The following is a 27,334-nucleotide window of genomic DNA, read 5'->3' as shown; positions in this document are numbered from 1 at the left end:
AGTATTTACTCATGGATATAGTATGCCAGTGTATTGAAAGTGGTGTAGATGCATTTCAAGACCTTAGATATAACTCATTCACCCAATATAAGTTGTTTGTTATTGCCATGGCTAGCTACTCTCTCTTCGCAATAGGGCGCTGAACTACAAGGGTCTGGATAGGCTGCCAATTGACACTAACTCAAGCGATCCTCATACAACAGTAGTTTCCTTAGGTATGGCCAAAGGGCTGTAGGCATTGGTTTCTCTATCATATACACATCAAGATACATCAAGAGATAACATCAACAGAAACAAACATGGACAGTTACGTGTACTTACGGACGAGAGGATGAGGCGCACAGGTACGCTTGCTCTGGTGTGATTGGTCAACTTGATCGGCAGACAAACCGTGCTGCTGCCTGGCAGGTCACCAAAGTTCAGAGCATCTGACTCGCCGGTAGTCACCTAAAATAGATACAACAACCCAGGTTTATGACTGGCAATCTCCCTGTGGTGCCATTGGTAAAACCCCCATCACTAAAACATTTTAGGCAGCATCCAAGCCAGTTAAAGAACATGGCCTAAAGGTTTCATTAGGTAAAGCCAGGGTTAAACAAGTTTTCTAAAATTCACCTATCAGGCAAGTACGTGAAAAATTTACTTGCCCAAATTAACTTATCACTTGCCAGAAATTTAAGTAACATCTTTCACTATGAATTTTCACTTCCAGCAATGGAATTCCTTTATTATTGGCTCTATTTTTCTGTGTTTCTGTGTTCTGACTTTTCAAGACTATTAGGCAACCTTGCTAAATAACTCCCATCCGCAAATGATCCTACACACGACTTACTTCTTAACCATGGTCCTGGAAAGGATGTGAGACTACTCACACATCCAGAAACCAAGTAAAGCCCCACCTGTATGAAAGGTTTCTCAGCTATGGCCTGTACGTTGACGATGGACGGCATGTGGTCTATGACGGCTGCATCCTCAGAGTTGGCCAACACCAGGCAGGAGCTGACCTGTACCTGGGCCACATACACACCAGGGTGGTGGGGGGTGAACAGCACCTGCAAACAACATACACAGGAAATAAAACAAAAGGACTGTAAATACAGAAATGTACGCTGTGGTTTTATGTTCGCGGTTTTCGCAGTGGCCACTTCACCACGAATTTAAAACCATCGCGAACGTTTTTCCATGGCAGTAAGCGACTACAGTGCGTGGTGCTACCGCGAACTTAAAACCACCGCGAAAAGTCCCTTTTCCGGCTTCCACAAAATTAAATCCCCACAAATTTAAATGCATTAACAGTATACAGATACTAACTGTGTAACCAAAAAAACAACATGATTATACAGATACTGCTGTACAACTAAGAACAACAACACATCTTCCCATTAAAATGGACACCAGTACTTTATATAGAGCATATTCTTGACATTCAGAAAAGTCAAGTGTCAGAAAAAATTATACACCCTTTGTTGTATAACCAAGCTAGAATTTGAAGTTAGATGTAGAATGTCACAATTTCAAGCAGTGACAAGAGGCAGCAAGGTTTGTAATAGCAGGGTTCCAGACAAGTTTTCTAAAATTCACTTGTCCTACTGGGCAAGTACATAAAAAATCTACTTGCCCGAACTATCGTTTCACTTGTGTCCAAAATCTAAATTACATTTTTCTACGTATTTCCACCTCCAGCAATGGAATTCTTTTATCATTGACTCAATGTCTCTGTGTTGACCAATGCTTCATGCCATCACTGTAAAGAGTAACAAATATTTCAAAATCTCACACGTGAAAAAATCTTACTTGCCTGATCAGGCAAGTGGGGTTGGACATGCACTTGCCTGATCAGCACTTTCACTTGCAATGGACAATCGGACTAGTGGACTTGTCCAACACTGAATAGGGTTTTGCTGTCATTCTACTTTACTGAATGTTGTGCATCCAATTTTTGAGCCTGCTGTTGTTAAATGTATCTCCTGAGCTGCGTCAAAGATCTCACCTTAATCTCCTCTGTTGTATGAGGGCCAATGATGGTCTTCTGCTTCAGATGGAAGATGTTGTCAGCTGCTGGCATCATCTAATGATAGTAAAAAAAGACTATTTGTACCATTCACAAGTACTATCACTGCTATCCTTAAGCCTATCCTCATGCAAACAAATAACAATATGATGCAAACAACACTAAATGCATCTGTAAAGTGTAAACTTAGACCAACTTTCACTGCAGAAACTTGATAAAATGACTATCAACTCTCCTTTACATACTTTGCTCTTGTTATTTTCTTGGACCAGTAAGCCCCAAAATGCACGAACGCCTGCCAGTATAATCTGTTCATTTTCTAATCAGTCCAAAATCCGGTCCACTGATTTTTTTCCAGGACCAGTCCAACAAGAAAAAAAAGTTTTGTAACCACTCCTACCATGGAAGACTTTGTGAGATGGGTTTTACCTGGTGTTCTCCGTTTGCGTTGACTGACAGCACTTGTAGCGCACACTGTAGCCAGCGGCTGGTGGGGTTATGGAGAGGTAGTTTTTGATTGTTTACAGCATTTAGTGAGACCGTGTACCCAACCCTACCATGGTCAGCTTTGTGCGATGGGTTTTACCTGGTGTTCTCCATTTGCGTTGATTGACAGCACTTGTAGCGCACACTGTAGCCAGCGGCTGGTGGGGTTATGGAGGGGCAGCAGTGCCTGGATTCCAATCCCCACACAGCACACTCCGGGGAACCTGACTTCACCTGGAGAGATCACCCTGTAGCTCACATCTTCTGTAGGGGTCGTCGATGCTCTGGACCCTGTACAGAAAAATCACAAAAATGTTGGAGTTTCAAACTATGGAACTGTTGTTTAAACTGTAGTGTTGTGAAGACTAGCCGACTGCTGCCTACCCCTGCATTAGGGACCCCAGCAGCAGTATAATCTAACAATGGATAGTGAGTGCGAGTGAGTGTAGCAGAGCTATTTCTCCCTGTTCTTCACCTGGAGAAATCACCATGTAACTCACATCTTCTGTAGAAGTTGTCGATGCTCTGGACCCTGTAGGGAAAAGTCAAAATGTTGGAGTTTCAAACTATGGAACTATTGTTTAAGCTGTTACGGTAGCAGAGCTATTCCTCCCTGCTTTTCAGTAGGAGAAATCACCCTGTTACTCACATCTTCTGTTGGGGTTGTTGATGCTCTGGATCCTGTACAGAAAAATCATAATGAGTTTTCCGTAAGTAGAGTTATGAGGAATTTGAAGAGATTTACAGTTCTAATGCAGCATCAGTATTCACCAAAGTATAAAAACTTCAGGTATCCAACTTCCAATGAATAAAGACACAACCAATGGTATTAACCTTTTTTCACAACTACTGGTTGTGAAAAAAGAGTCTCTTTATTCAGTGACGTACCAACCTGATGAAAGTATTCACGGATTCAGGTATCCAACTTTTCCAGACATTCTTTCGAAGGCCTCAACTATCTTTCTTATATGGAAGTTTTAAGGAACCTGACAGAACTATGACAGTTGACCATAAGCATCAATTAACCCATCTTTGAGTTTATGATATACAACTATGATTAATTTGGGAACAGTTCATCAAACTTTGCCTGGCCTACCAAAACCAAAAGTAATAATGTAAATTACAAATATACCTTAAACAGCTTTCCAACTATTTTCCAGCTTTAGTAACAAAAAATGATGCCATCTTAACTAACCAGAGGTCCTGCTTGGAGCTAGCTGATGAGTCATCATGCCTTGCTGTGGATCCTCATTGACATTGGAAGCCATACTACCACCTGGAACTGTTGTAGGCATCCCACCATGAAGACTGCTGGGAGGGGGACCAGGGATACCCATTGCTACAGGCGGAACCACACCGTAAGGTAAGCGCACACCTGGGTGGGCCTGGTAGTGTGTAGTAGGAGGGTAGGCAGAGGCTGCCATCCCTTCTGCATAAGGCTGGTACTGCTGGATACCTGAAATGTGGCACATTTCAATGGTTAAACATGTTGATTTAGAATCAAAAGGTTCTAGGTTTAAATCTCAAGAAGGCTTCAATGTTTTAATGTTTGAATGTTAAACTTTAAGAACACACAATAATAAGGGTCCTTCTCGGTGTGAGTGTATCAAACCTAATAATCTGGTCTATATACAGCTTGTACCATCTACTTTCTGTACAAAATATCTGTGTTATATCTTAAGGCATTTTACTGGATATGACCATGAAAGATATTATTTTGCAAACTGAACCTGCAAAACCTCATTGACAGAGGAGGCTGGAGATCAGCAATCAGACCTTTAATCTTGCAAGGGGGGAATAACAGAAGCTCAAACTGAAAGTGAGTGAGTCAGAGTGAGTGAAAACAAACCTGGTGGGTAAGCTGGGTGAAGGGAACTGGTTGGTGGGTACATTCCTGGGTAGGGCGGAGCGGGCTGGGGAGGGTACGTGTATGGCTGTTGCATGCCGGAGGCTGCTACCGTCGTGGTGTGCCCACCCATCCCACTGACTGGTCTTGACTGGAGGTACTGCACAGCAACTGGGTTGGTAAAGAGGGACCTGCTTGTGAGGAGGGTGGGAGTGGTGGTGGCGGCGACGGCACTGGTCTGAGGATAGGCTTGAAAAGGGGTGATCATAGGCCGGCCTGGCGAGGGCGCGCCGGTAACGGAAGGGTTCTCGGACAATGTTGCACCGGACAGTCTCATAAGCAGCGTCTCTCCTGGGGTGTCTTGCACGCTTAACACCGACGCCTCGGCTCTGCCGGGTGTAGGAGACACATGACTGAGAGTGGGAGACAAGGACGACACGCTGTTGTCTGGGGAGAAGTTGAAGGTTGTGGAGTCTCCGAAGGTCTGACTCATCTCGATTCTCGAACGAGTTTTACCAGGAGACGATGGAGACTGGGGTGTGGAGCTTGCGGATGGCTGGATGGTGGAGTGGACGGAAGCTATGGAGTCTCTAGGGGGTGAGACAGGAGGTCTTGTAGGAGAGAGTGGAGCCCCAAAACTGGTGGATCGTGCAGGAGAGGTTTTGTCCCCTCTGGTTCTTAGATTTGCCATCTTCAGGTGAAGCTCCAAGTCCTCGGCTTTGGGGGACAAGATATTATCTTCATTGCTTGTTGCTACACCGGGCGGGAGGTTCATAGAAACATCGAAATCCTTCATTGTTCTTCGAGATTCTTTCTGAGGAACACCGTCAGCCTGTGTTTTCTGCGCACTTGGTTTCACTTTACTGGTATCTTTCATTCTGGGTTTGTCAGCTCCAGCTTTTGGCGATGATTTTTGAATTTGCTGCTGACTTGCTTCAATTTTTCTGGGCACGGTTGGTTCCGGCTCAATTTCTATTCCAGGCAGAATGCACTTGTGGAGCTTAACCGCTTTCTTTGGTTTACTGGTCTGAGCAGCAGTGTCAAAATCAAGTCCATTTGTTTTTGTCCTACTGCTACTGCTACTACTTTGCCTGACGTCTGATGGCATCTTCTGCTTCTGCGATGCTTCATTGGACGATTTTCTGTGGTCGTGTTGAAGATTTGAGTCGCGATCAGGCCTGGAATGTGTACCATGGAAGTCCCTCTGTGGACTGTGAGCTCTCCTTGCACTTTTGCCATGGTGGCTATCTCTCTTCCCATGCTCCTTTGTTGTATCAAAGCCAGGTGAGACGCTCCTCCGAGGAGACCTATCCCTGATGGGTGAGCGCTCTCTGAACAGGGTTCTGGAACCTGATGTTTTGTCCTTGCTTCTCGACGGCCAACCCTCTACAGTAACATCCTCTTTCCCCACGTCAAAGTTGTACTTGATGTCAACATCGTAGTTGGAATTGATGCTAAAACTCAAGTTGTTTTGCGAAAAACTTTCCTGTCCACTTCTGGGAGGTCTATCCTTTGCAGCAGACTGAGTGCCAGCTTTTCTACAAGGGCTGTGGTCACGTGTTCGCAATAGAGGCTCCATCGTCTCCCACTTGTCTTTTACTGTTCCACTATTCACACTGTCGTCTTGCATTTTTGGTCTGCTACTGTGGTCCACCTTCAACCTGCTGTCCCTTGTCTGGGAAAATTCCTTTGTTGAACTGTCCCTTCCTGGAATATCTGCTTTCCTGGAATGTTTGCCGTCCCTTGGAATGCCTTGAACAGAATCTGAGACATCAGGCACATCTGTAGTTGAGGATTTCTGTACACTTGGTTGACCAGACCCTTCAAATTCCTGTCCTCTTTCCAGGTTGTATGAGCGGTTGTCTTTCTTACCAGCAGTTCCAAAGGACTTATCAACAGAGTAAGGTATGTCCAGCTTTTGTGGTACTCTATTTCCAACACCATTGTCAGCGTTTTCTGACCTGTCAAGGAAAGACACCTTTGTCGGAGACTTGGTTTTGGAACCTTGCTTGACAGGGATCCTGCTCCTGTGTTTGGTTGGAGAGCCAAGCTTTGACGTGTCAGACGCTGCAGTAACGCTCTCATTTCTCTTGTCATCCGGCAGTCCTGCAACATCAGGCTGCTTCCTAGTAGGGAGTACCTTTGCTGTGTCCTTTTCTCTATTGTCCATCGCTTTGTTTACATTGCTTATGGGAAGATGCTTCGCTGGTGGTCTACGGTCACTACTACCAGCTCTGTCCACAGAGCCTTTGACTGGTCTATTTTCACCATACACACCTTTTTGCTCCTTTGGCACTTGACTACCCGGCACTTTGTTTTCAACAAGGCCAGCTGGCTTTCCGGAAGCTTGTTTAGGTGCCTTTCTTCTATCCCTGCCTTTGCTAGTCTTCTCAGACAGTTTCAAGATCATGTCGGCTAGCTTGGTGGGATCGTCACTGACGGAGGCGTTGACGATGGCAGAAGCAATGCTGCTGATGTTCGGGCCCGCACAGCTTGCATCCATGGTCTTATCACTGATACTTATGTCATCAGCTGTTAAGTCTTTATTTGGGACTGCAACGCTGCTGTGTGTTGAACTGTCTGGCTCTGTTTTTGTGCTACGATTGTCATCTTTAGCCTTGTCATCAGCAGGTTTGGTGCCTTGTAACTTTTGCTGGCTGCTGACGTCTTTCTTACCCTGTTGGGTTCTTTTTTGCTCTACAGCTGGCTCCGCATGGTCAGACTTAGCTTGATGCCGCTTCCTCTCTGCCCCATCTTTAGTCTTTGGCACATGGGGCACTGACGTGGTCTTCTCAGCAGCGTGCCGTGCCCTGGGCGTATCTGATGACAAGTCCTGTGTCCGTCCCAACGCTTCTTGTGTGGTCTCTATGACAATGGTGTCGTCATTGACCAGTTTTATGTGAGGCTTAGGCCGGGCACGCTCTGGGTAGGGAGTCTCCTCTTCAGGGTGGTATCCTGGTGTGAGAGTCTGATCGTGAAGGTAGAGGGAGTCATCTACAAGGGAAAAAAATAGAAAAATTGAGGTTCTTGGAGTTAGAGAAATATCTATTGTACTTTCAACTTTCTATGAATTCATAAATGGAAAAACTGTAACCACTAGAAAAAGATGGACTTTCTATATACAAAATTTGACCATATTCTAGATGATTGTACATCTTTTTTCTTCAAACCAGGAAAAAAGCATGCAAAACACAGAATCTAGGAATTGATACTGAAAAGATTCACTTAAGTCCCTCAATCTTATCTACCATTAATTCAGTCTTGCTGCATTGTAGAGTCTAGTACCTTGTTCTGGTGCATAGTCCCCCACGCCGGAAAACCTGATGGTAGAGTCCAGGTCCTCCCCTTCATGCGGCCCTATCCCAGCATCCCCTGCTCCCTTCCCAGCATCCCCCGCTCCATCCTCCAGCAGCTCCACCAGTTTGGGCCCCTGGTCCTGACTCACTTCGCTCAGCCGGATGAGCGCCACAGGCAAGCGGTTGGACGGTGGGGTGACTATCGTCCTGCCAAAGTGTGGCTGTGGAAACATAAGGCATAAAATTGAGTCTTGTCTTTTCTCATCTGAAGATTATGCAAATGCCATCATTGCCTCTTACTCATCACAGATCAAAGCTAAAGCCTAATAGGCATGTATATAGTACAAGAGGATACTGGAAAAATAGAAAAATTGCTAATAAAACATACATTAAAACAATTCTGTGTGCGATTTTAGCTACAATCCATCGAAATGCAAGGACACTAACATGGTTGTCAGCATCTTCCTCCTTCATTGCAGAGAAAAAAGAAAATTTACTGTTCTTGGTGGAAAATGTGAAGTTCCCTTAGCACATGCATTGGTGCACCAAAATTTGTGTCCTCATCAAAGTAAGGACACACTTTACATAATAGCTTATTCGAGAGACTCATGGGCATCACTCCACCATCAAGGCCATTCAGCACTAACTAGGGTGACCTCAACACAAATACCCCAGGTGCAGCCAAAGGACTGTAGGTTTTGAACCACTCACACTGGGAAGGATCACTACATAAACAGGAACTCACTCTTTCTGTGTCTCCCTCCTCTCCTAGGGCCCCCAGTGCCTCAGTCCTCTGTCCGATGAAGGTTCCAATGGAGATCCTCATGAAGGGTTCCTCTCCTGAGAAGCTGTCCTGAACCACCACGAACTGTGACCCCGTGGGGACGGACCACTCCCCCAGCCCCACAGCACCTGCAGCAGGGGTGGCCATGTTGTCTCCCTAGGATGTTCAATAAAACAGGTTGATGAGGGATTGCTGTGTGTGTGTTCAAAAAGATTCAGGTACAAGTATAGGAACTGGACCTGGACCTAATGAGCAAGGCCATTTAAAAGATTATGTGTTGCCAACTAGATATAGGTACACTTGACGTTCAGGGCTGGGATTGCGCCTAACCAATTCTTCACAAGTCATTGTGTACGACACACTATCCCAGATGCAAACCAGTGTTGGTTTTGTATAAAATTTGTTTCTGTACACAGCATGCTTTCTTTTGATATCACAATATGCCACGAATCTCCACTATTTAGTAAAAATTTTGCTCTTATCTAGACTTCAAAAATCAATATATCAGGAATGTTTGGATGCATGGTAGAGATTTTTTTTTATGTAAGATCAGAATACCAGTTGATAAATCAATTGATAAATAACCTTGTCCAGACAGATAGATCTATCCAAATTAACATGGTAAACCCAGTACTTAAGCATCTGAACATTTATGGAGGAAACAGGAAATCCTGACCTGTGCAAAAATGTTGTCCTTTTCAAACTTTGCTTCATCCTCGGCAAGCATGTCTTTTGCCTCTTCTGAGAATAAACATGATGAAAATCAAAGTTATTGCTTTGTTGTACATGTATGTGTCCATGGACGACATTGTATTAAAAGTAAAGAAGTACTAAAACTGCCTTAAAATGCATGGATCAAATTTCTAACACTACATATACAGTAGAAGCCATTTAATTGCACACCCCATTTGCCAGCGCATTTCGTGCAATTATCCATGTGGTGCAACAATGCGAAGTTATCCAGATTGAACGCACTGATTTGGGGATTCCGTGCAATCAACATAAGCGTGCAGTAATCAGTTGTGCTATAAACTGGCCTCTACTGTATCCAGCATTAGTGTATATCACATGCCTGAGTTTGTATTTAGAAGTAAAATTAACCAATCACCTGCAGCTACAAAATCTTGCTCCTCAAACACATCTTCCAGTCCGTCCTGTGCCACATCGTCAAACGGGTTATCTGGGTGGAAGGCCAGGTCTGTGACACCATGGCCAGTCTCATCTATGTACACAGGGCTGGGCTCATCAACAGCGACTTGAAAAATATGGGAAATCAGTGAAACCAAACAAAAATCACAAGTTGGTCTAAATATACTCTAGGCAACAATAGCCAAAAGATGAAACTAATGTTTATCTATTACCCTCCTACCACCAAAGTCAGGGCTCGAAATTCATTTTTGGGATTAGGTGCACTGGTGCACCCAGCTTAAAAAATTGGGTACACCAAAAAATTTTGGGTGCACCACTTAAATTTACGTAATAACCTAATAATAGAACTTAGTTACAAGGTATCAAATTCTTAAACAAGTACCATGACAGACATTTTTATTATCTTTCTAACACTTAGGTGTCAAGAATATGATATATACTAGTATACTTTGATATCTTTACATACAAAAACGTAAGAAAATATTTGGGTGCACCCTGTGCACCAACAGAAAATAATTGGGTGCACAGCTCCAATTTTGGGTGCACCTGGGTGCACATGCACCCAGTATTTCGAGCCCTGTAAGGTTTATCTATTACCCTCCTACCACCTAAGTGTACAATCAAATGTAGCCCATGTTCCTACCTGAGAGTTGTTTACACTTGGACACAATCACATGATCAAAAGGAGCGGCACCATCGGCCTGCTGACTAGTGTTGGTCTGTTCTGCTGCACGGCTGTTGCTAGACCTACAGAACACAAATGCACAATGTTCATGAAGTTAGACATCCAGGTAAACAATATCTATAGACAAATCAGTCAAAGCTACAGTAACTATTTCCAATATGTCTCTCTACAAAGTCGGTGTTCAGTTGGTGTCCTGTGAACAGTAATCCCAAGAAATAATGATCATAGGTCAAGCTCTATCGTACATATCAAAAAAGGTTCTACAGGTAATGGTACATGTAGTCCCATAGCCTTTTTGGGACTAAAGGGGCAGTGGGGTGCTATCCATTGTGTCTAGGACATAGTAGACACCTTTAACATCCCCAACTGAATTTTTACATCTAGGTGAAGTGGAATCGTGCCTTTCCCAAGGGCACAGATCGGTAACATGACAGGACTTGAACCCAGGACCTCTGTGTTCAACACTCTGCAGTCAAGTCATACAACCACATCTCAAAATCACAATTTTTGTTTTTATATTCATTTTTCATTCTGTTTACTTTGGCCAGGGTAGCCCAACTCAGTGTACCACACCCTGGAGACCATATACATGTGACATCAACACATACATAACATACTAATATATATTACACAAAACAGACCATTATCCAAATAGATTCCAAGCATGTACCTATCGCCTGCAGAGCTGCGTGGACTTCCCGGCATCAGCTGGGAGAACTCTCCTTCTCCAAACGACACCTTCTGGCTGAACGTCACGTCCCCGACCGCAGCTCCATTCCCATCCTCCTCACCTGGGGCAAGACCAAACGATCCCAGGGACGATCTTACAGCACCGAACGGATTGTCAAGGCCCTGGAATGAAACATGAAAAATTGTGAAATAGGACAGGGATAATAACAGACGCACACACTGAAGCAATGATTCTATCTGCTTGAATGCAATGAACAGCGGCCCACTTTTTAACGTCCCATTCTCAGGACAGCAACTCATTCTGGTAGCGTGCATGTCAGGAGACAACAGACAGTATTCAAACTCCTGACCATCCAGAGGTAGGGTTGCTACTTGATCAAGAGGCCATTGGACTATACACGATGACAGAGTATCCATGGTGACTCAATGACCAACCAGACTAAGGGAAGGGTAAAATTAGAGAAATTTCACTAAAAAGAACAAAGTTTCCTTTTAATAGGCTACAACATGTACCTTTAATGCACCATTCTCCATGCCAAAGTCTCCAGCAGTTCTCCAGTTCAAGTCCTCTTCATTGATGTCAAAAGGATTTTCTACATCCTACATGAACAGATAAAAACTCCTCAGTTCAACTGAATGTAATACAGGCAATACGTTTGTCTAGGGAGGGACATTTTCAGTTCTTCTTTGTCATATTTCTCTTTTTAATAACGAAAGGCCAAATTAGGAGGTTCAACATTTAAAAAGAATGTCTCAGTATACATTTTCACATACACAATGCACAGTATGAACAGCACTTGTGTGAACATCTCTTTTATGCCCAGAAGGGTTACTTTTAAAAATCATTCCAAATAACCATGATTTTACTTAGAAAAATGGAAAGATTCAAAATACATGTTTGGATAGAGATTGCCTTAACCTGACATCAACTCCCATCATTACCAGATGAATTGCAATCTCTACCCTGACATATTTATACAAATTGCATATAAAATACTATAAAATACAACTTAAGTTCCTTGAGGAAATTTCTGCCCTCAACCGGATATCCACTGTAAATATGTTAAAACTGTTTTTCCACCTGGTTCCCAGCCAAGTCTTCCTTCTGTTCCTCTTACTTACTGTTCTGTTCCTCCCCATCACCAAATTCCCTTTCCAAACCGACCAATGTGTCGTCATTATCCAAAATACAAGTTAGATCCTTAAGAAAATTTCTACCTATAATTTGATATCCATTGTGAAGATTTAACACTCTTTTCTACCTGGAGCCCAGCCAAGTTCTCTTTCTGTTCATCAACAAACTCCGTCTCCAGACCAACCAAGGTGTCATCATTATCCAAAATACAAGTTAGATCCTTAAGAAAATTTCTGCCTAAAATTTCATATCCATTGTGACGATTTTAAAACTTTTTTCAACCTGCTGCCCCGCCAAGTCTTCCTCCTGTTCCTCCCCATCACCAAACTCCTTCTCCAAACCAACCAGGGTGTCGTCATTGTCCAACTGCTCAGCGGACGTTCGATCCCTCCCAGAAGTGTGCAGCTCCGACAGGTGGAAGGAGGAGGCGTCATGCGTCCATGGACCAGCTGTAGACTCGCTGACGACAGAGTCGGTGGAAGGTCTGGATGTGGGCAGGAAAAACTTGGAGGCCAGCAGGGATGTCTGATCACCTGTTTCATTGTTGGATGGCTGGCCGTTGCCCTGTTGGTTCTCCTGAAAAAAAACACAGTATAAGTCCTTTTAATACTACTGTAAATGCAGAAACTTTTGCGGTGGTTTAATGTTTGTGAACTTTAAGTCACCACGAACATTTTTCCAAGGTAGTAATGGTGCTACTGTGAACTTAAAACCACTGCGAAAAGTCCTTTTTCCCGCTACCACAAAATTAAATCCCCACGAAGAACTTAAATGCATTTACAGTATTTTGTGTAGAGGGCAGTGCCTATTCCCGTTTTCTAAAGCCATCGAGGTACACCGTAGTGCAAGCACTACTGGAAGTGGGTATATACTTTGTCAAATACTTCAGGTACAGATACAGGTACAGACCTGTACCTTAACCTCTGTACTGGTACTGTTAAGGTATATGGCTCTACTGTTGAACCTTTGCCTTTTTTACCTGTAGTAAACCATACCCTTACCTGTTCCCACCCCTCCCTGGAGTCCTGCTGTGCCTGACTCTGTGATGAGAGGGAAGATGTGCGAGAGATCTGTCTGTACTCGTCCATACTCGCAAAGTGAACTCCTCTCACGTCAGGGGGGTCCCCACCCCCACTGCCTACAGGACCCATTCTCTCTACCTGATACAAACAGAAAATGCCATCGTTTAGGATAGTTCTGTACACAATACAAAAGTTTCTCCCTTTCCAATGTTTCAGTAGTCTTCTTCCAATGCTAACCCCTCTCACATCAGGGGGGTCTCCACCCCCACTGCCTACAGGACCCATTCTCTCTACCTGTTAGGCCATGTTGATTTGATTATATGGATGACATCCGCGCTCGCACCAATTTTCGGCCGTTTCAAAAAAAAAAAGTTTTTGACCACACAATAAATTTTGCAAGGCAGCTGTAAAATGAGCACAAATATTCCGTAGATTGAAAAAAAAAGGATCAGAAAACAGATAAGTATATAACTAATCATAGTCTAATGCCATAGAATGCCAAAATAAATCAAAAGTCAAAGAATAAAATGTGAAAGGACAGAAAGAAAAAAAAAATCTACTGTTGGTACGGGGAGGTACCAGACCAGTACAGAAAATTCAAGAAGAAGAAAAATGTCTAGAGCTTGCACCCGTATGATGTACTGGTCCCTACACCTAACAGTTGGTATACCATACTATGTGTGTACTGTAAGTCCTATGTTCAACCATCCTGGCCACTTTGATTTCATACTGGAGGCAACTTTTTTTTTCGGCCAAACTTTTTTTTTATTCGCTCGCTCGCATCAGTTTTGGAGTTCCCAGAGGATGTCATCCATATAATCAAATCAACATGGCCTTACAGAAAAAAAAACATGTAGTTATTTATCAGGATAGCTCTTGACACAATACAAAGGTTTCTCCCTTTCCAATGTTTCAGTAGTCCTTCTTCCAATGCTGGCAAAGTGAACTACTCTCATGTCGAGGGGTCGCCAACGCCACTGCCTACAGGACCTATTCTCTCTACCTAGAGAAGAAAACATGCAATCAGTTAAGACAGTTCTTTATACAAAGCAGACTTTAAGGTTTCTCCCTTTTCAATGTTTCAATTGTCATTCTTCCGACAGCTTCAAGGCAAACCTCGAAAAGGAGGGACCCCCCCCCTTTGAAAGTGCCTTTCAACACGCCCTATTGGGTTACTCTGCTCGATCACAATGTTCCCCCTTGCAATTTTTTTCCCGGTATCACTATTGAAGACTCAAACATACAAATTGATGTATGTAACTTGCCTCTTCGTGCCCTGGAATAAACTCCTGGCAGTGGTGTGACCCCCCCCCCCCCTGCAGACACTGTTTTAATTCTGATCCAGGGTTCTAGCAAGCGTCCGTAACTTATTTAAATTGTACTATTATCATCTTTCTGTTGGCTGGTTCACCAACTTTCCTTGTTTTTGTTGTTTTGTTCTTTAAAAAAATCCAAATAAGAGGGGGGAAATGTATGTAACTTGCCTCTTCATGGCCAGGAATAGACTCCCTGACAGGATCTGACACGTCGTTTTCCCCTGCATCCCTGACACTGCCCTGGCTGGGCCTCCTAGCCTGGGGCGCAGGCATCATGCCGAGGCTGCGCAGAACGTCTAAAGTCACCTGGCCGCCTGCGATCTGCACTGGTCTGTTGTCATCGCTGCTGTTCCCACTACTGCCGTCACCCCCTCCACCACCGTCACCTACAGGGTTGAAGATACAGTAAAACATAGTTAACTAATATATGCTATTGTTTCTTGATACTTGGGGATTTCTGTTTGAAAGTGTAATCATTTAACAACAATCAGGGCTTGAAATTCATTTTGGGGCACAAAGTGAGAATCCTGGACAAAGAACCAGACTTTTGGCCAGATGAATCAAAAGACGCCATCTACATGAAAGCTTTACAACCGTTACTAAACAGAGACGGAGGATGGCATAGCCTTTCTGCAACTTATGATCGAATTCTCACTGAGTCACGTGTGCTATCTATATAACATGACGTGACAGAAGCAGTGGATCATTTATTCCCTGGCAAAGACTGGAGTCAATCAGCTGAAAATTTGGGGAAGTCCAATTTTTTGTGTTAGAAATTGCAGTTAAACTATATTCATATATTATAATATGCATTTCCATTGTATAACTACTATATTGTACAATTGTTTCAACTGTGAACTTGTGCCTGGGTCTCATCCTATCACAATATTAAATCCTTGCAAAAATAAATGAATGAAGTATCTCACCAGGCACAGGTGAGGTGACCACATCCCCCTCTGCTGACTGCCTCATGTTGTCCAGCGGTGACACACCTTCAGAGTTCTGTCCCAGCAGTTCAGGCCGGGAGGAGGGTTTCCCATTCCCATTGCTCTCCCCACTCTCCCCTACACCGACTCTGTCCAGTCCTTTGGTCAGGTACTCTCCTCGAGCTGCCATCTCCTGAAGGAAACAGTGTGAAGTTTGTAAAAAAATGTGGTTTCAAATACACTATTCAACCATGATGGCTGTTTCTTTGTATCCGAAGATCAATGGTAGGCAGACAAGGTTGATTAGACGACCAGTCTGCCTGGCCTGCACATGACTTTTTAAGGTGAAGGAGGGGTGTGCACTTCCTTCTCCATCCTCTCGTCTACTGGCGCACTAAGTCCTACAGGGACAGCCATAGTCACATGGGAACAACAGACCACAGAGTGAATAGTGAGTGAGTGAATTCGGATATTGTAAAATAAAGCAGTGAGCCATCCTCAAGTGAAAGCATGATGCTTTTTCAAGTAGATAGTAGTAGCTCTCAAAAGCACAGGTTCCCTACATTAGTTATCTGAACCATAAATAACATTCTGTTCACTGTTAATTCATGTCTCTGTTCTCAATGAAATGAACACTTTACTTTAGACCTCAAGTTGTTCGGGTACAAGTACAGGTCCAGACCTGTACCTAAGCCTCTGTAAGTGATTATTGTAGCTGTAGCTGTGCCTGATATTACATTTAGGTACACTTCCCTGTGACTCACCCTTCTGACAGCTTCCAGCTCATCTTCAGTGTCAATCTCACTCTCCTCTGCGGAGTCTTTCCCAGTGGCAGGGCCTCTGGTTCCCTGAGGGATGACCTGATTGGTCTGGTAGTCATCAGCAGACAGGTGGTCATCTCTTGAAGATTGCGGGACAGGCCCTGCACCTGCACAGGTGAACATTTTTAAACAATGATGATCAGGGCTGTCTATATGTAGCTACTTATGTTTCATCTTATCACAAAATAAATACAAAAGCTTCTGCACGTAGCTGGAGCAAAAGCGGTGTTCCTACTGCAAAATTTCGGGTTGCAGTTTAAAATTAAGTTCTGCTGAGTAAAATGTCATTTTGTTTGCAAGTGCGCAAGTGGGTATTTTGAGCATTGTTATGAGAAACATAATAGGAAAGACTATAAGTAACAACCCACCTGCAGATAGTCTTTCCTCCCCATCTCCACTGGACAGTCTTCTCAACATAGATGGCTCAGCTGTAGAGGCGATGTGTGGGGGTGACTCTGGAGCCCTGTCTCTGGCTTCTGTAACATAACAAATAAAGCATTGTACCTATTATATTTTTCTATCATTTTTATCCAGGGTTGCCCAGCTCAGTGATAGACACTGCTTTGCAGTAGGGCCCTGCTACACAAATAAAATAAAACAAGTAATGTACATACAGTGACATGGAAACAGAGAATTTACGTACAATGAATGATGTTGGATCGGATTAAGTTTTTATCACAATAAGCACATTTACGTCCTAGGACAGAGGGACGGGTCCTGGAGACAACTCTGGTCTGAACTAACCATTGGTTCTTACCACCTTGTTTTGTTTTTAGGGTAACCCTAACACATGCGTCTAGTTTTGCATCTGCCATGCCTTTTCTTGATGTCTTTTTTTTGAAAAATTAATAAAGAAAGATTGCTTGATGTCTGTTTATTTTTGAAAAATGAATAAAGAAAGATTACAAGTTCCTACCACCATTCTGCCTGGTGAAGTCCTGCTCCCCCTCCCCATCCTCATCCTGAGTCTGGTTCATGCGGTCCAGCTCCTCCTCCAGCAGGTCAAAGTTGTCCAGAGGCAGGATGCTGCTGTCCCTGTGGCTGAAGATGGACATGTCCGTGGTGTTGCTTCCTAGCTCACTACCGGCAGAAATCCTACAAAAAAGAGGTGCCGACAAAGAAAAAACAATTTGTGATGGCTTAAAATGGCAACAGGAATGTTGCTCCCCAGCTCACTTCTACCACAAACCCTACAAAAAACATTGTCACAGCTCAATATCGCAACAGGAATTTTGCAAAAAAGGCAGCAACAAAGAATAAAACTTTGAACAGTTCTTCACAACTCAAAAAGGAATGTTGCTTCCCAGCTCGCTCCCGCCAGAAATCCTACAAAAAAAATTGTCACAGCTCAATATCGCAACAGGAATTTTGCTTCCCAGCTTACTCCCACCAGAAATCCTACAAAAAAAGAGGTGGCAACAAAGACAAAAATGTTTCAAAACAGCAACAGAAATGGTGCTTCCTAGCTCACTCAGAAATCCTGCCAGAAATCCTTTAAAAAAAAAGAGAGAAAACAATTCATCACAGTTCAAAATGGCAACAGGGATTTTGCTTCCCAGCTCACTCCCGCCAGAAATCCTACCAAAAAAAATTGTCACAGCTCAATATCGCAACTTGAATATTGCTTCCCAGCTCACTCCCACCATGGCCAGATATCCTACAAAAAAGGTGGCAAGAAAGAATAAAACTTTAAACTTTGAACTTTGAACAGTTCTTCACAACTCAAAATGGCAACAGGAATGTTGCTTCCCAGCTCGCTCCCGCCAGAAATCCTACCCAAAAAAATTGTCACAGCTCAATACCGCAACTTGAATGTTGCTTCCCAGCTCTCTCCCACCAGAAATCCTACAAAAAAGAGGTGGCAACAAAGACAAAAATGTTTCAAAACAGCAACAGAAATGGTGCTTCCCAGCTCACCCAGAAATCCCGCCAGAAATCCTTAAAAAAAAAGAGAGAAAACAATTTGTCACAGCTCAAAATGGCAAAAGGGATTTTGCTTCCCAGCTCACTCCCGCCAGATATCCTACCAAGAAAATTGTCACAGCTCAATATCGCAACTTGAATATTGCTTCCCAGCTCACTTCCACCAAAATTCTTTTTAAACAAGAAAGCTTCTAAAAAAAGCTGGCAGGTGCGTATTTTGGAAAAAGCCTGGATGTTAAACAAAATGACATGAAAAAAGAGTTTTTAAACATCGAATTACTGAATTGGTCTGTCTTCTATTAAAAAAACATTACATGAGATTTGTCTAAGAAAAAAAATTGTTACAAGTGGGGTTCAAACCCACGATCCACGGCTGCAAAAGCAAATCGCTATATCCACCCAGCGCTTAGACCACGCTCGGCCACGCTAACTACAATGCGTAATCGTGCGTATAGAAGGGCTATAAGAAGAGTTTGGTTAAATTGACCGATCCATGCATCCATCCATGCAACCATGCAAACCAAACCGTTGACGGTTGAACGAACGGCTTCTCTACGCACCGGCAAAAATTGTCTCAGATCAAAATGACAACAGGAGTGTTGCTTCCCTACTATTCAAGTCACCAGGATTAGACAATCAGCGCAACAATAAAGAACGACAAAAATGAAAAGGAAAATGTGTCACGTACAAAACAAGTGTTAAAGATTTAAAGCACAAATCTTAACTTACAGAGCTTGCAAATTCCTTTTTTTCTGCCACGAGGCAACTATTGAAAATTGCAGGAGAGTTCAAAATCTAAAAGAGGTCGACCCTGGAAGGCTGTGCTATACGTTGAGTTGATTTGAAATAAACCATGCTTATCAATGTTTATAATATCCAAATATCCAGCTTCAGACAATCAACATCACCATATAGCAAAGACTAATCAACTCTGTTTGTCACAATTCACTGCAGACCAGTGCCAACGAAAGACGTACCTGTCAACAGGAACGAAGGGAAAGGAAGAATAGCTTCAGGACATCCTGCCAAGAAAGTGACCAACTGAAGATTGATTTGAGTCTGAGGCAAGTCTGGATCATAAAGGTAAATCTCTTCTATAGACAGCAGAGAAAGGTAAGCCCCAATTCATTCTGGTGCTAGTCTTGAAATACCAAGCCCTCAAAATGTTGATAACTTGCTTATCAATACAGATAAACTTTCATGCTAAGCAGAGAAATATCATAGTGCCGGTATGCTTTCTTGTCCTAAGCACTATGGTCAGGCAATAGCAGCATAATGCTACAATATTGTTTCATCGGGAGGACTTGGGTAGACAATCTTCTCATGGATTGATTACCTTTGAAAAAGCAAGGGGAACATCTCCAGACTGGTATTGTCAAATTGCAGTCTTAAAAGGTTCACTTTTTTTGTAAACTTGATGGCTAAACCTCATTCATGAATGAGACAATATACACCGGTAGATATAATGTCATGGGGTTGGAGCTAGACAGGGGGGCAAATATTAGTCCCTTCAAAACACTTCAATGTAATACAGTGCATGACACAATCCATTCTCATCTTTACAAATTCACAACTTTTTTTTTTTTTTAAATACATATATTTTTAATGAAATATTTCTACTGGCCAACAGGGCTATAGGCATTTCCATTTACTTCAGGTACATGTAAACCCATCCAATTTGGGTGTGGCCATAGCCTAACAACATTTATCTATTCACAAAATGTATTTATTGGTTTGGCTGCCTAACTACATCACACTAGAAGCCCTAAATCCATTGGCCAGGCCTCTTGGGGAGGAGGACCAATCAGCATCTGACACCAAGAGATTGTGTAACACAGGTTATATATGTGTGGCAGGAATGTCTTATGACTACCAAGTACCTTTGATCTCTGCCAGATTAGAAATGGTAAATTGCCTGCGTAGGTTCAAAGGAAAAAAAAAACTTTCTTCAAGCAATAAATTGTGACCATTGTAGGTTCAGTCAATATTCCTTTAATGGAGTATGACATTAAATTTCTTTGGATACAAGACAAACAAAATCCATTGGTGCTGTTCCAAGCTGCGTATGTCTGCTATAATGCTGCTGTCTTCTAGACTGGTTTGCAATCTACTGCCACTTTTTTGGGAGTAAAATATCCTCCCTTTTCAGAAGCAACTCCAAAAAGCATTGGAACCATCAAAGGACTTTGATTGGCATGCATACTTGGCTGAAAAAAATGTTCGTTATTTGGTAGTCCTTGTCTGCCAACCATAACATTTCTGCCTGGTATATTTGCAGTGCCAACATTAATTGTCTTCATTTTTAATTTGGTGATACAGAAAGCTTACCCAATGGAGCAATATTGGCTTAATCTTGGTCATGCTACCTCTTGATGACATAAATGCTACCAGCTGTTATAATGACTCTTGTTTCTGTTTCAACACCTGATTCTTTTGCTGTTCATATGATTTGGCAGGACAACATGAGACGAAATTTACGGCGCATGCTGATTTTCTTTCTCATCATCCTGAAGGAGCCTACCATACCAGGAGCTGGTAGCAACTGTTACTCACCCACTTCTGTTTGGAAATGCAGAAGCAGGGGCTTTACTAGAATCCCCCAGGACCTCCCATCACGGATTTCTGAGTTAGACTTGGGAAGTAACCAGATAACTAATATTGACTCTGGCATATTCTCAAATCTACCAAATATTGAAAGTTTGGGCCTGAAATCCAACAAGATAACTCACATTCAGCCTGGCACATTCTCACATTTACCCAGGCTCCAACAGCTGGACCTGTCCTTCAATATGATAGCTAATATTCACTTTGCTGCATTTTCAAATCTATCCAAACTGAAAGTGTTGTATCTGTCCGGCAACAAGATATCTAACATTCAGGCAGGTGCATTCTCTAAACTACCCAGGCTGGAAACGCTGTATCTGGACACAAACCAGATAACAAAAATTCAGTTTCATATATTCTCTGATCTGCCCAAACTTGACACATTGTATCTGATATCCAACAAGATATCTTTTGTTCAATTAGGTGCCTTTTCAAATCTACCACAGCTGCAATGTTTACATCTGCGCTTCAATGAGATAAGTAAAATCCAAGCTGGTACATTCTCAAATCTGCCTCAACTCAAAAAGTTGACCCTGTACTCCAACAAGATAACTCAAATTCAGTCTAACACAATCTCGAACCTACCAAGGCTCCAATGTGTAGATCTGCGCTCAAACCAAATAACTAACATCGAGGAAGGTGCATTTTCGAATCTACCCCAACTCGAGTATTTGGACCTCTCCTCCAATAAGATATCTAACATTCAATCTAGTGTACTGTCTAATCAACCTAGGCTCCAGCGGTTAAAACTGGCTCGCAACCAAATAACTAACTTTCAGTCTGGTACATTCTCTAACCTACCCGAGCTCAATCATTTGGACCTGAGCTCGAACCAATTAACTAGTATACAGACTGATATATTCTCAAATCTACTGAAGCTTCAAACTCTGTACCTGTTTAAAAACAAAATAACCAAAATTCATCCTACTGCATTTACAAATCTAACCCAGCTTACAAAATTGAAACTGTGGTCAAACGAGATAACCGAGATTCAGTCAGGTACATTCTCAAATCTACCAAAGCTCCAAGAATTATGTTTGCAGTCAAACCAGTTATCTGTCCTTCCCATGGTGATGATACACCATGGAAAGTGTTGATAAATGGCAAAATGGCACCATTATCTTCACCTAAACCAGAAGGCCAACCCTCCCTTGAATCTGCACCCAGTGTCCCCATACCTGTTCTCATTGGGTCTATCTGTGCTTCAGTAGCAGCCACTATTCTGATTGGCAGCATCACAATCAGTGCAATCTGGTTCAAGAGGAAGGCCGCTGGGAACCCCCCTTCCGACCCAGATCCAAAAGATGTTGATAATAAAGCATACACCACTGCCATGGTGACCAGTGGTCATGATCAGACAGATCAGGGCCAATATTGGGCAACCACTCAAACCTTGAATCAAAGTCCATCCTACAACACACTGCGAAAAGCCTTACGTCCCAACCCTCTGTACGCAGGTGTGGCAATGTCATCAAAGAACCCAATACCTAAAACTGCAGGGCAGGGGCAACCTGCTGATAAGAAAGCCCCTGGACCTCCCAATCAAAGCAAACTTGCGAAAGATGAGCCTCTCCCACTTCCTGCACACTGCAAAGGTACTGACGCCCAGTCTGAGGAGTCAGATAATGCTTATGACAGTCCACACTACTACCAAAACTACACCCTTGAATAACAGACTTTGTGGTCAAACCAGGGCTGTTTTCAGCTTTAAATTCTTTTCTGTCCCTGTCATTGTTTGGGAGCCAATGTTGATTTTCCTTGTTTCCAATGTTGTTGATTTTTCTTCATCAATTTTATGTACTAGTCTAGTAGTAGCAGGCACTCATTGGTTTTGTAAGACCATGATGGCATGAGTAAAAGTACTGAAGTCTAGATTTTTAGGAAGGACGGGGTGAAATTTTTCTCCAACCCAACAAGCAAATTTCTATCTCTGGACAGAGGGACAGGTCCTGGAGAAAGCCCTGGAGAAAGCAGCCCTCATTTTCCAACAGGAATAAAAGAACCATTTAAAGCTGAGCCTTACAACCATCCTCAACAGAGGTGGGGCCACAAACTGCCAGGGTTCAAAATACACATACTTAACTTGCATTTTTCACATAATTTTTGAGATTTGCATGTAAAATTATTCTGAACTTGCAATCTTGCATGTTGAAAATACCTGGCCTATTGGAAAAATACTGAGGAATTAGACCCCCTACTCTTAGACAAAAAGACAAATGGACGTGTGTCTTTATCCTTTCTTGTTTTTGCCAGTAACTTTCTCCGGTAACTTTACTATATGTAATCAAAATTCACCGATTCAAGCTAGCGATACTCGTCACCATCGCCGCCTGTGTTGTATTTTGCATGTAAATTTTTCAAATTGCACGTAAAATTTTTGCCAACTTGCAATTTTGCATGTAGCAAAAAAAAAGTATTTCGATCCCTGACTGCTCATATGTATCTGCATAACATATTGTCCTAGAAGCAGACTTTAAGTTATACAGATAAAACATGTGACTTAAGACTTAAGTTGGACCGTCAAAAATTGGGTTAAGATCAATTTTTGCATGGGAGATTACAGTTCAACTTTGCTTCAGATTGACTTATACAAACAACGTCATTGAGGATGACATATTGGCTATTCTACGCAATTGTAAAGTTAGCAAGCAAAAAATCCTGTTGAATACATAACATTCTTCCTACTAAAATTGAACCACTTTACCTCCTGTCCTCTGTGTCATGCACAGGCCAGAAGGCTGACTGGGGGTGGGAAGGGATGTGGACATCCTCCCCTGCACCTCTGCCTCTCATGGCATCGAAGGGTGGAGGGGGACCATCTGGGTGACCTGAGGGGTCAGGGGTCAAGGTTCGGTCCAGTTGATCCTCTCTCACAGGTGTTTTTGCAGGATCTTCAACGTGAACCAGACTTCCTGATAGGTCTAAGGGAGACACAAAATCAAAATTTACCAAAGTCCTCTTAAGTCTTGTATTTATATAAATTAACACTAAAAGAACATACAAGCTGATTAACTGTGATGTTCTATAAACAACTGGCATACAGTTGTTACATAGCGTTAAACAAATAAAATAAAATAAAAAATATATATATGTGACTGAACAGTAACAAGTATATCAAAATCTCACTAAATGGCAGGGCTCGAAATACATGTACCACCTACATATGCAGGTTAGTGCAGGTAAAAATTGGAGCTGTGCAGGTATTTCTGGTGTCTACCTGCACCTAACCTGCACTGGTCCATGTACTGGGTTTTATACATAAATGTCCTATGATCTGGGTGTATGTGGATTGTTATATTTATTAGCTGCATTGAATGTTACCACCTATAAAGTCTAAAAGAAGAAATAGCAAAGGTTCCTAAACAATTAAAAAATGATCCATACTTCCTAAATTCATAGTGGTGCAGGTAAAATTTGTCTGATGCAGGCAATTTTCAATGTTACCTACACCAGTGCATGCATGCAGAAAAAAGTATTTCAAGCCCTGCTAAATGTGAAAATCTTACTTGCCCGATCGGGCAAATGGAGTAGGTCACGCACTTGAGCGATCAGCACTTTCACCTGGGCAATAGGGCTAGTGAGGTAGACTTGTCCAACCCTGGCACCTAGTCCTAAAAATGGAAAGATATTATAACATTCCCACCATGAACACTGTCCAGATGTATGATTCCAAGCGAGCTGGTGGTCCCATCTAGGGTGTGATCACTGGATCCCGTGATGTTAGCTGGGTTGGGATCACTCCCTATAGACAGGCCGGACATGTCAATGTGCTGCAGCATCCCAGACAGCCGGTGGGAACGGATGAAGTCATCCACATTGCTACTGCTCCGGAAGATATAGGAGAAAATTCATATTAGACAAGTTTCTTATATATATACGTGGTTTCATTTCATTGTTTCCTACCTATTTGTATTAAAGCTCAACGACAAAATGAGATTCTGAAGCACATTGGGAAGTGGGGTAGACCACACATTGTCCTATCAAGTTAATTTCCGTTATTTGTCTGTTTGAGATGATAGGGGTTCTCACGACATGTTGTGATCATAGTCTTTGGTTGTAGGATTTTAGCTTTCAGTTTTGTTGTTACTCATGTGCGTCTTTATTTTTGTATGTTTGCCATATGAGTTTCTTTCTGTAAAATTATGTTTTTTATCAACAATAAAAAGAATGATTTAAAAAAAAAGTTTCTCAAAAGTAAATACAATCAAAACTGCACAAGAAGTCTATTTAAGGCAGCACGGAAATCTGGACTATAGACAAGATTCTTTGTGTTCATGTTGATGGGAAAGATTATCAAAGGGACTGCCAAAAAGTGGTCTCATTTGCCAGGTAGTCCTTATGTAGAGTGTGTGACTTATAGTTATACAACTTTGACTGTATATCAATGTTTGTACCTTATGTAACAATGACTTATCCTATACAATACCTTTGCATAAACTTTCTAGGCGTATGATTACAATGTCCTTCATAACAACACAGCAGCATTAACAAAGTTTCCTGTATATCTCGTATCTGTACATTATTTTATCGTTTTATATAACATACATGTACCGTTTATTTGTTTGTTTGTTTACTGGGCTGGCATTACCTGTCATTTCCAAGTCCATTTCCACCTTGCCAGCTGGCAGTTTCCATGAATGACCCTCTGACGTCACTGTTATCTCTGGACAAAAAGTGGAATTATATTTAGCAGTAGTCATGGCAAGTGATATGTAATGTTCATAATCAATGTATCCCAAAGCAATGTAGACTTTTATGTTTATCTATTATGTTTACCTCTACTATATTTAACAAAAAGTGTAGCTATAGGAGTGTTTGATTTCACCTCATACTTTACATTGACCACATTCATTCATGTGCTAAATGTGCTCCTGGACCGGAGTCCTGGTACAATTAGCAATATCATCTTCAGTGTTGTAATCAGCATAACGTCTCTGTGACAAACAATCCTATCATAGCTTACTTAACTTACAAACAAATTGTACAAAGTTAAACTGGTGTACCACACCTTGACATTTAACTGGTTTTGCAACAAGATACACGTAACTGGGTTAGGAGAACATTGTTCACATCAAGACGACTTGAAATGTAACAACTCTCAAACATATACGAGTAAAAAACTGTTGAATGCCAAAATCAAAGAGCATCCTCACCTTTGACCCCCTGTTGGTCTCATGACCGTCGATGCGGCTATCGGATCCCCTGGTATGTCCGAGGCGGTCATGTTTACAGTAGAGTCCCTCCATCCCGCAACCGGAGCGAAATCCTCCAGCTCGTTTCCAAACGGACTCAAGTGGGAACGGTCCCGCGACATTGTTACACTGGCACTTCAGTATCTTGTCTTACACTTACAGTCTGCAATGAAGAAACAAGAATATTGACACTTGTAACTAAGTGGCTAGTGGCTATTTCTGTGATCAGTGACAGTCACCTTCCTCAGAACAATACTGAATACAGAAAATACTCTCCAACACATTTTTTTTTAGTAACATGTTAAACATGTGGACACCTATCACACCACACTCTTTACACTGCAGCAGCGATAGCTACCTGCAGGGCACAGAAAAGCCAGTCGGTAGACAGTCACTTAAAACATTCACTAGGTACAAACACTTGGTTTTGTCACTTCATTATCCAGCAAGAAGCACACTAGTATGACTGTCACATGTTCAATTTGTATTAAAGTTTGCAACCTAGTATGGTGTAAAACTGTAAGGCCTAGCAAAAAATATTTCCAGATACTTGATCAAGCCAAGCATAATCCTACCAACCTTAGCTTTCCAACATTTTCCTCACTTCTGGTGTTAAAAGGAAAATTGAGCTTGTACTGTATGATTAAAATAATGTGTTGACAATATCCTTGTGCTGCTCCATTTCGATTTGTCCCCTATAGTTGGTCTATACATATTACTTTACCTGTATATTTCTATCTATAAAAATACACGTTGTACTTCTTGCAAAGGATTCAAAGGTACCTCTCTCGCTAGTTCTATAACCATGTTTGTACTAGTATTTTTTTAGCAAGGAGGTCTTTACACAGACGTCAAGAAAATGGCGCAGTTTCTTCTAAATGCTAACACGAGCCGCTAAAACTTGCACTGAGACTGGCTGACACAACTGTCAAAGACTTTGTCGTCCCAGAACTTGCGCCGGCAACCATACACCAAAACAATACCGAGCACAAAGACTTACTGTTTATACCTCAAAACTGTGTACACAAGCGGTAAGTTACGTGAGAAAATTATTTTGACGCAGAGCAACGGCGGATTTTGCATCACCTTTTCCCCCAGAAATCGTCACAAATGCAACATGTCCTTCATATCAGCTGTGTCAAGATGAACTTAGAATATACGTCTTGAAAATTAACGTAAGTTATTGGCGTATAAACCGACTAGCACGTACTTGAAACTAGAAACCTTGTCAGACTTTTCTGTCGGCATCCGCCATCTTGCCGCCAATACTTCGAAATGAAGGCGGATATGGAATGGGCCAATCCATTCAGCCGGGTGAGAAAAATGTTACGTGCCAATAAAAACCTATATTCAACCAAAGAAATGGTATTTCCAAAATCTCAGGACAAAAACATCATCTATGTAATCATAAATGTTGATATTGAAGGTGTTATCAGTATAAGTGGTCA

General features: G+C 42.2%; 1 protein-coding gene across 1 annotated transcript; it reads right to left on the bottom strand.

Annotated features, from left to right (window-relative positions):
- Positions 1 to 211: 211 nt before the first annotated feature.
- LOC118417531 lies at positions 212 to 27,178 on the bottom strand. The gene is made up of 28 exons (XM_035823118.1): positions 27,097 to 27,178; positions 25,848 to 26,049; positions 25,283 to 25,357; positions 24,338 to 24,516; positions 23,399 to 23,615; positions 17,084 to 17,262; positions 16,536 to 16,643; positions 16,111 to 16,274; positions 15,347 to 15,539; positions 14,589 to 14,806; positions 13,084 to 13,242; positions 12,365 to 12,658; positions 11,461 to 11,547; positions 10,928 to 11,109; positions 10,216 to 10,319; positions 9,532 to 9,678; positions 9,100 to 9,164; positions 8,385 to 8,579; positions 7,629 to 7,860; positions 4,347 to 7,337; positions 3,693 to 3,953; positions 3,091 to 3,178; positions 2,998 to 3,029; positions 2,598 to 2,788; positions 1,991 to 2,068; positions 900 to 1,052; positions 322 to 447; positions 212 to 247 (listed from the first exon to the last, which is right to left on the bottom strand). The coding sequence occupies exons 2-28, from the start codon at positions 26,006 to 26,008 to the stop codon at positions 212 to 214; spliced, it is 6,915 nt and encodes a 2,304-aa protein (XP_035679011.1). The 5' UTR covers positions 26,009 to 26,049; positions 27,097 to 27,178.
- Positions 27,179 to 27,334: the final 156 nt, after the last annotated feature.

The sequence above is a fragment of the Branchiostoma floridae genome, chromosome 6 (assembly GCF_000003815.2).
Source record: "Branchiostoma floridae strain S238N-H82 chromosome 6, Bfl_VNyyK, whole genome shotgun sequence".
Classification (NCBI taxonomy): Eukaryota; Metazoa; Chordata; class Leptocardii; order Amphioxiformes; family Branchiostomatidae; genus Branchiostoma; species Branchiostoma floridae.
Note: the sequence above shows the minus strand (reverse complement) of the source record. Positions and strands in the feature narration are given on the sequence as shown.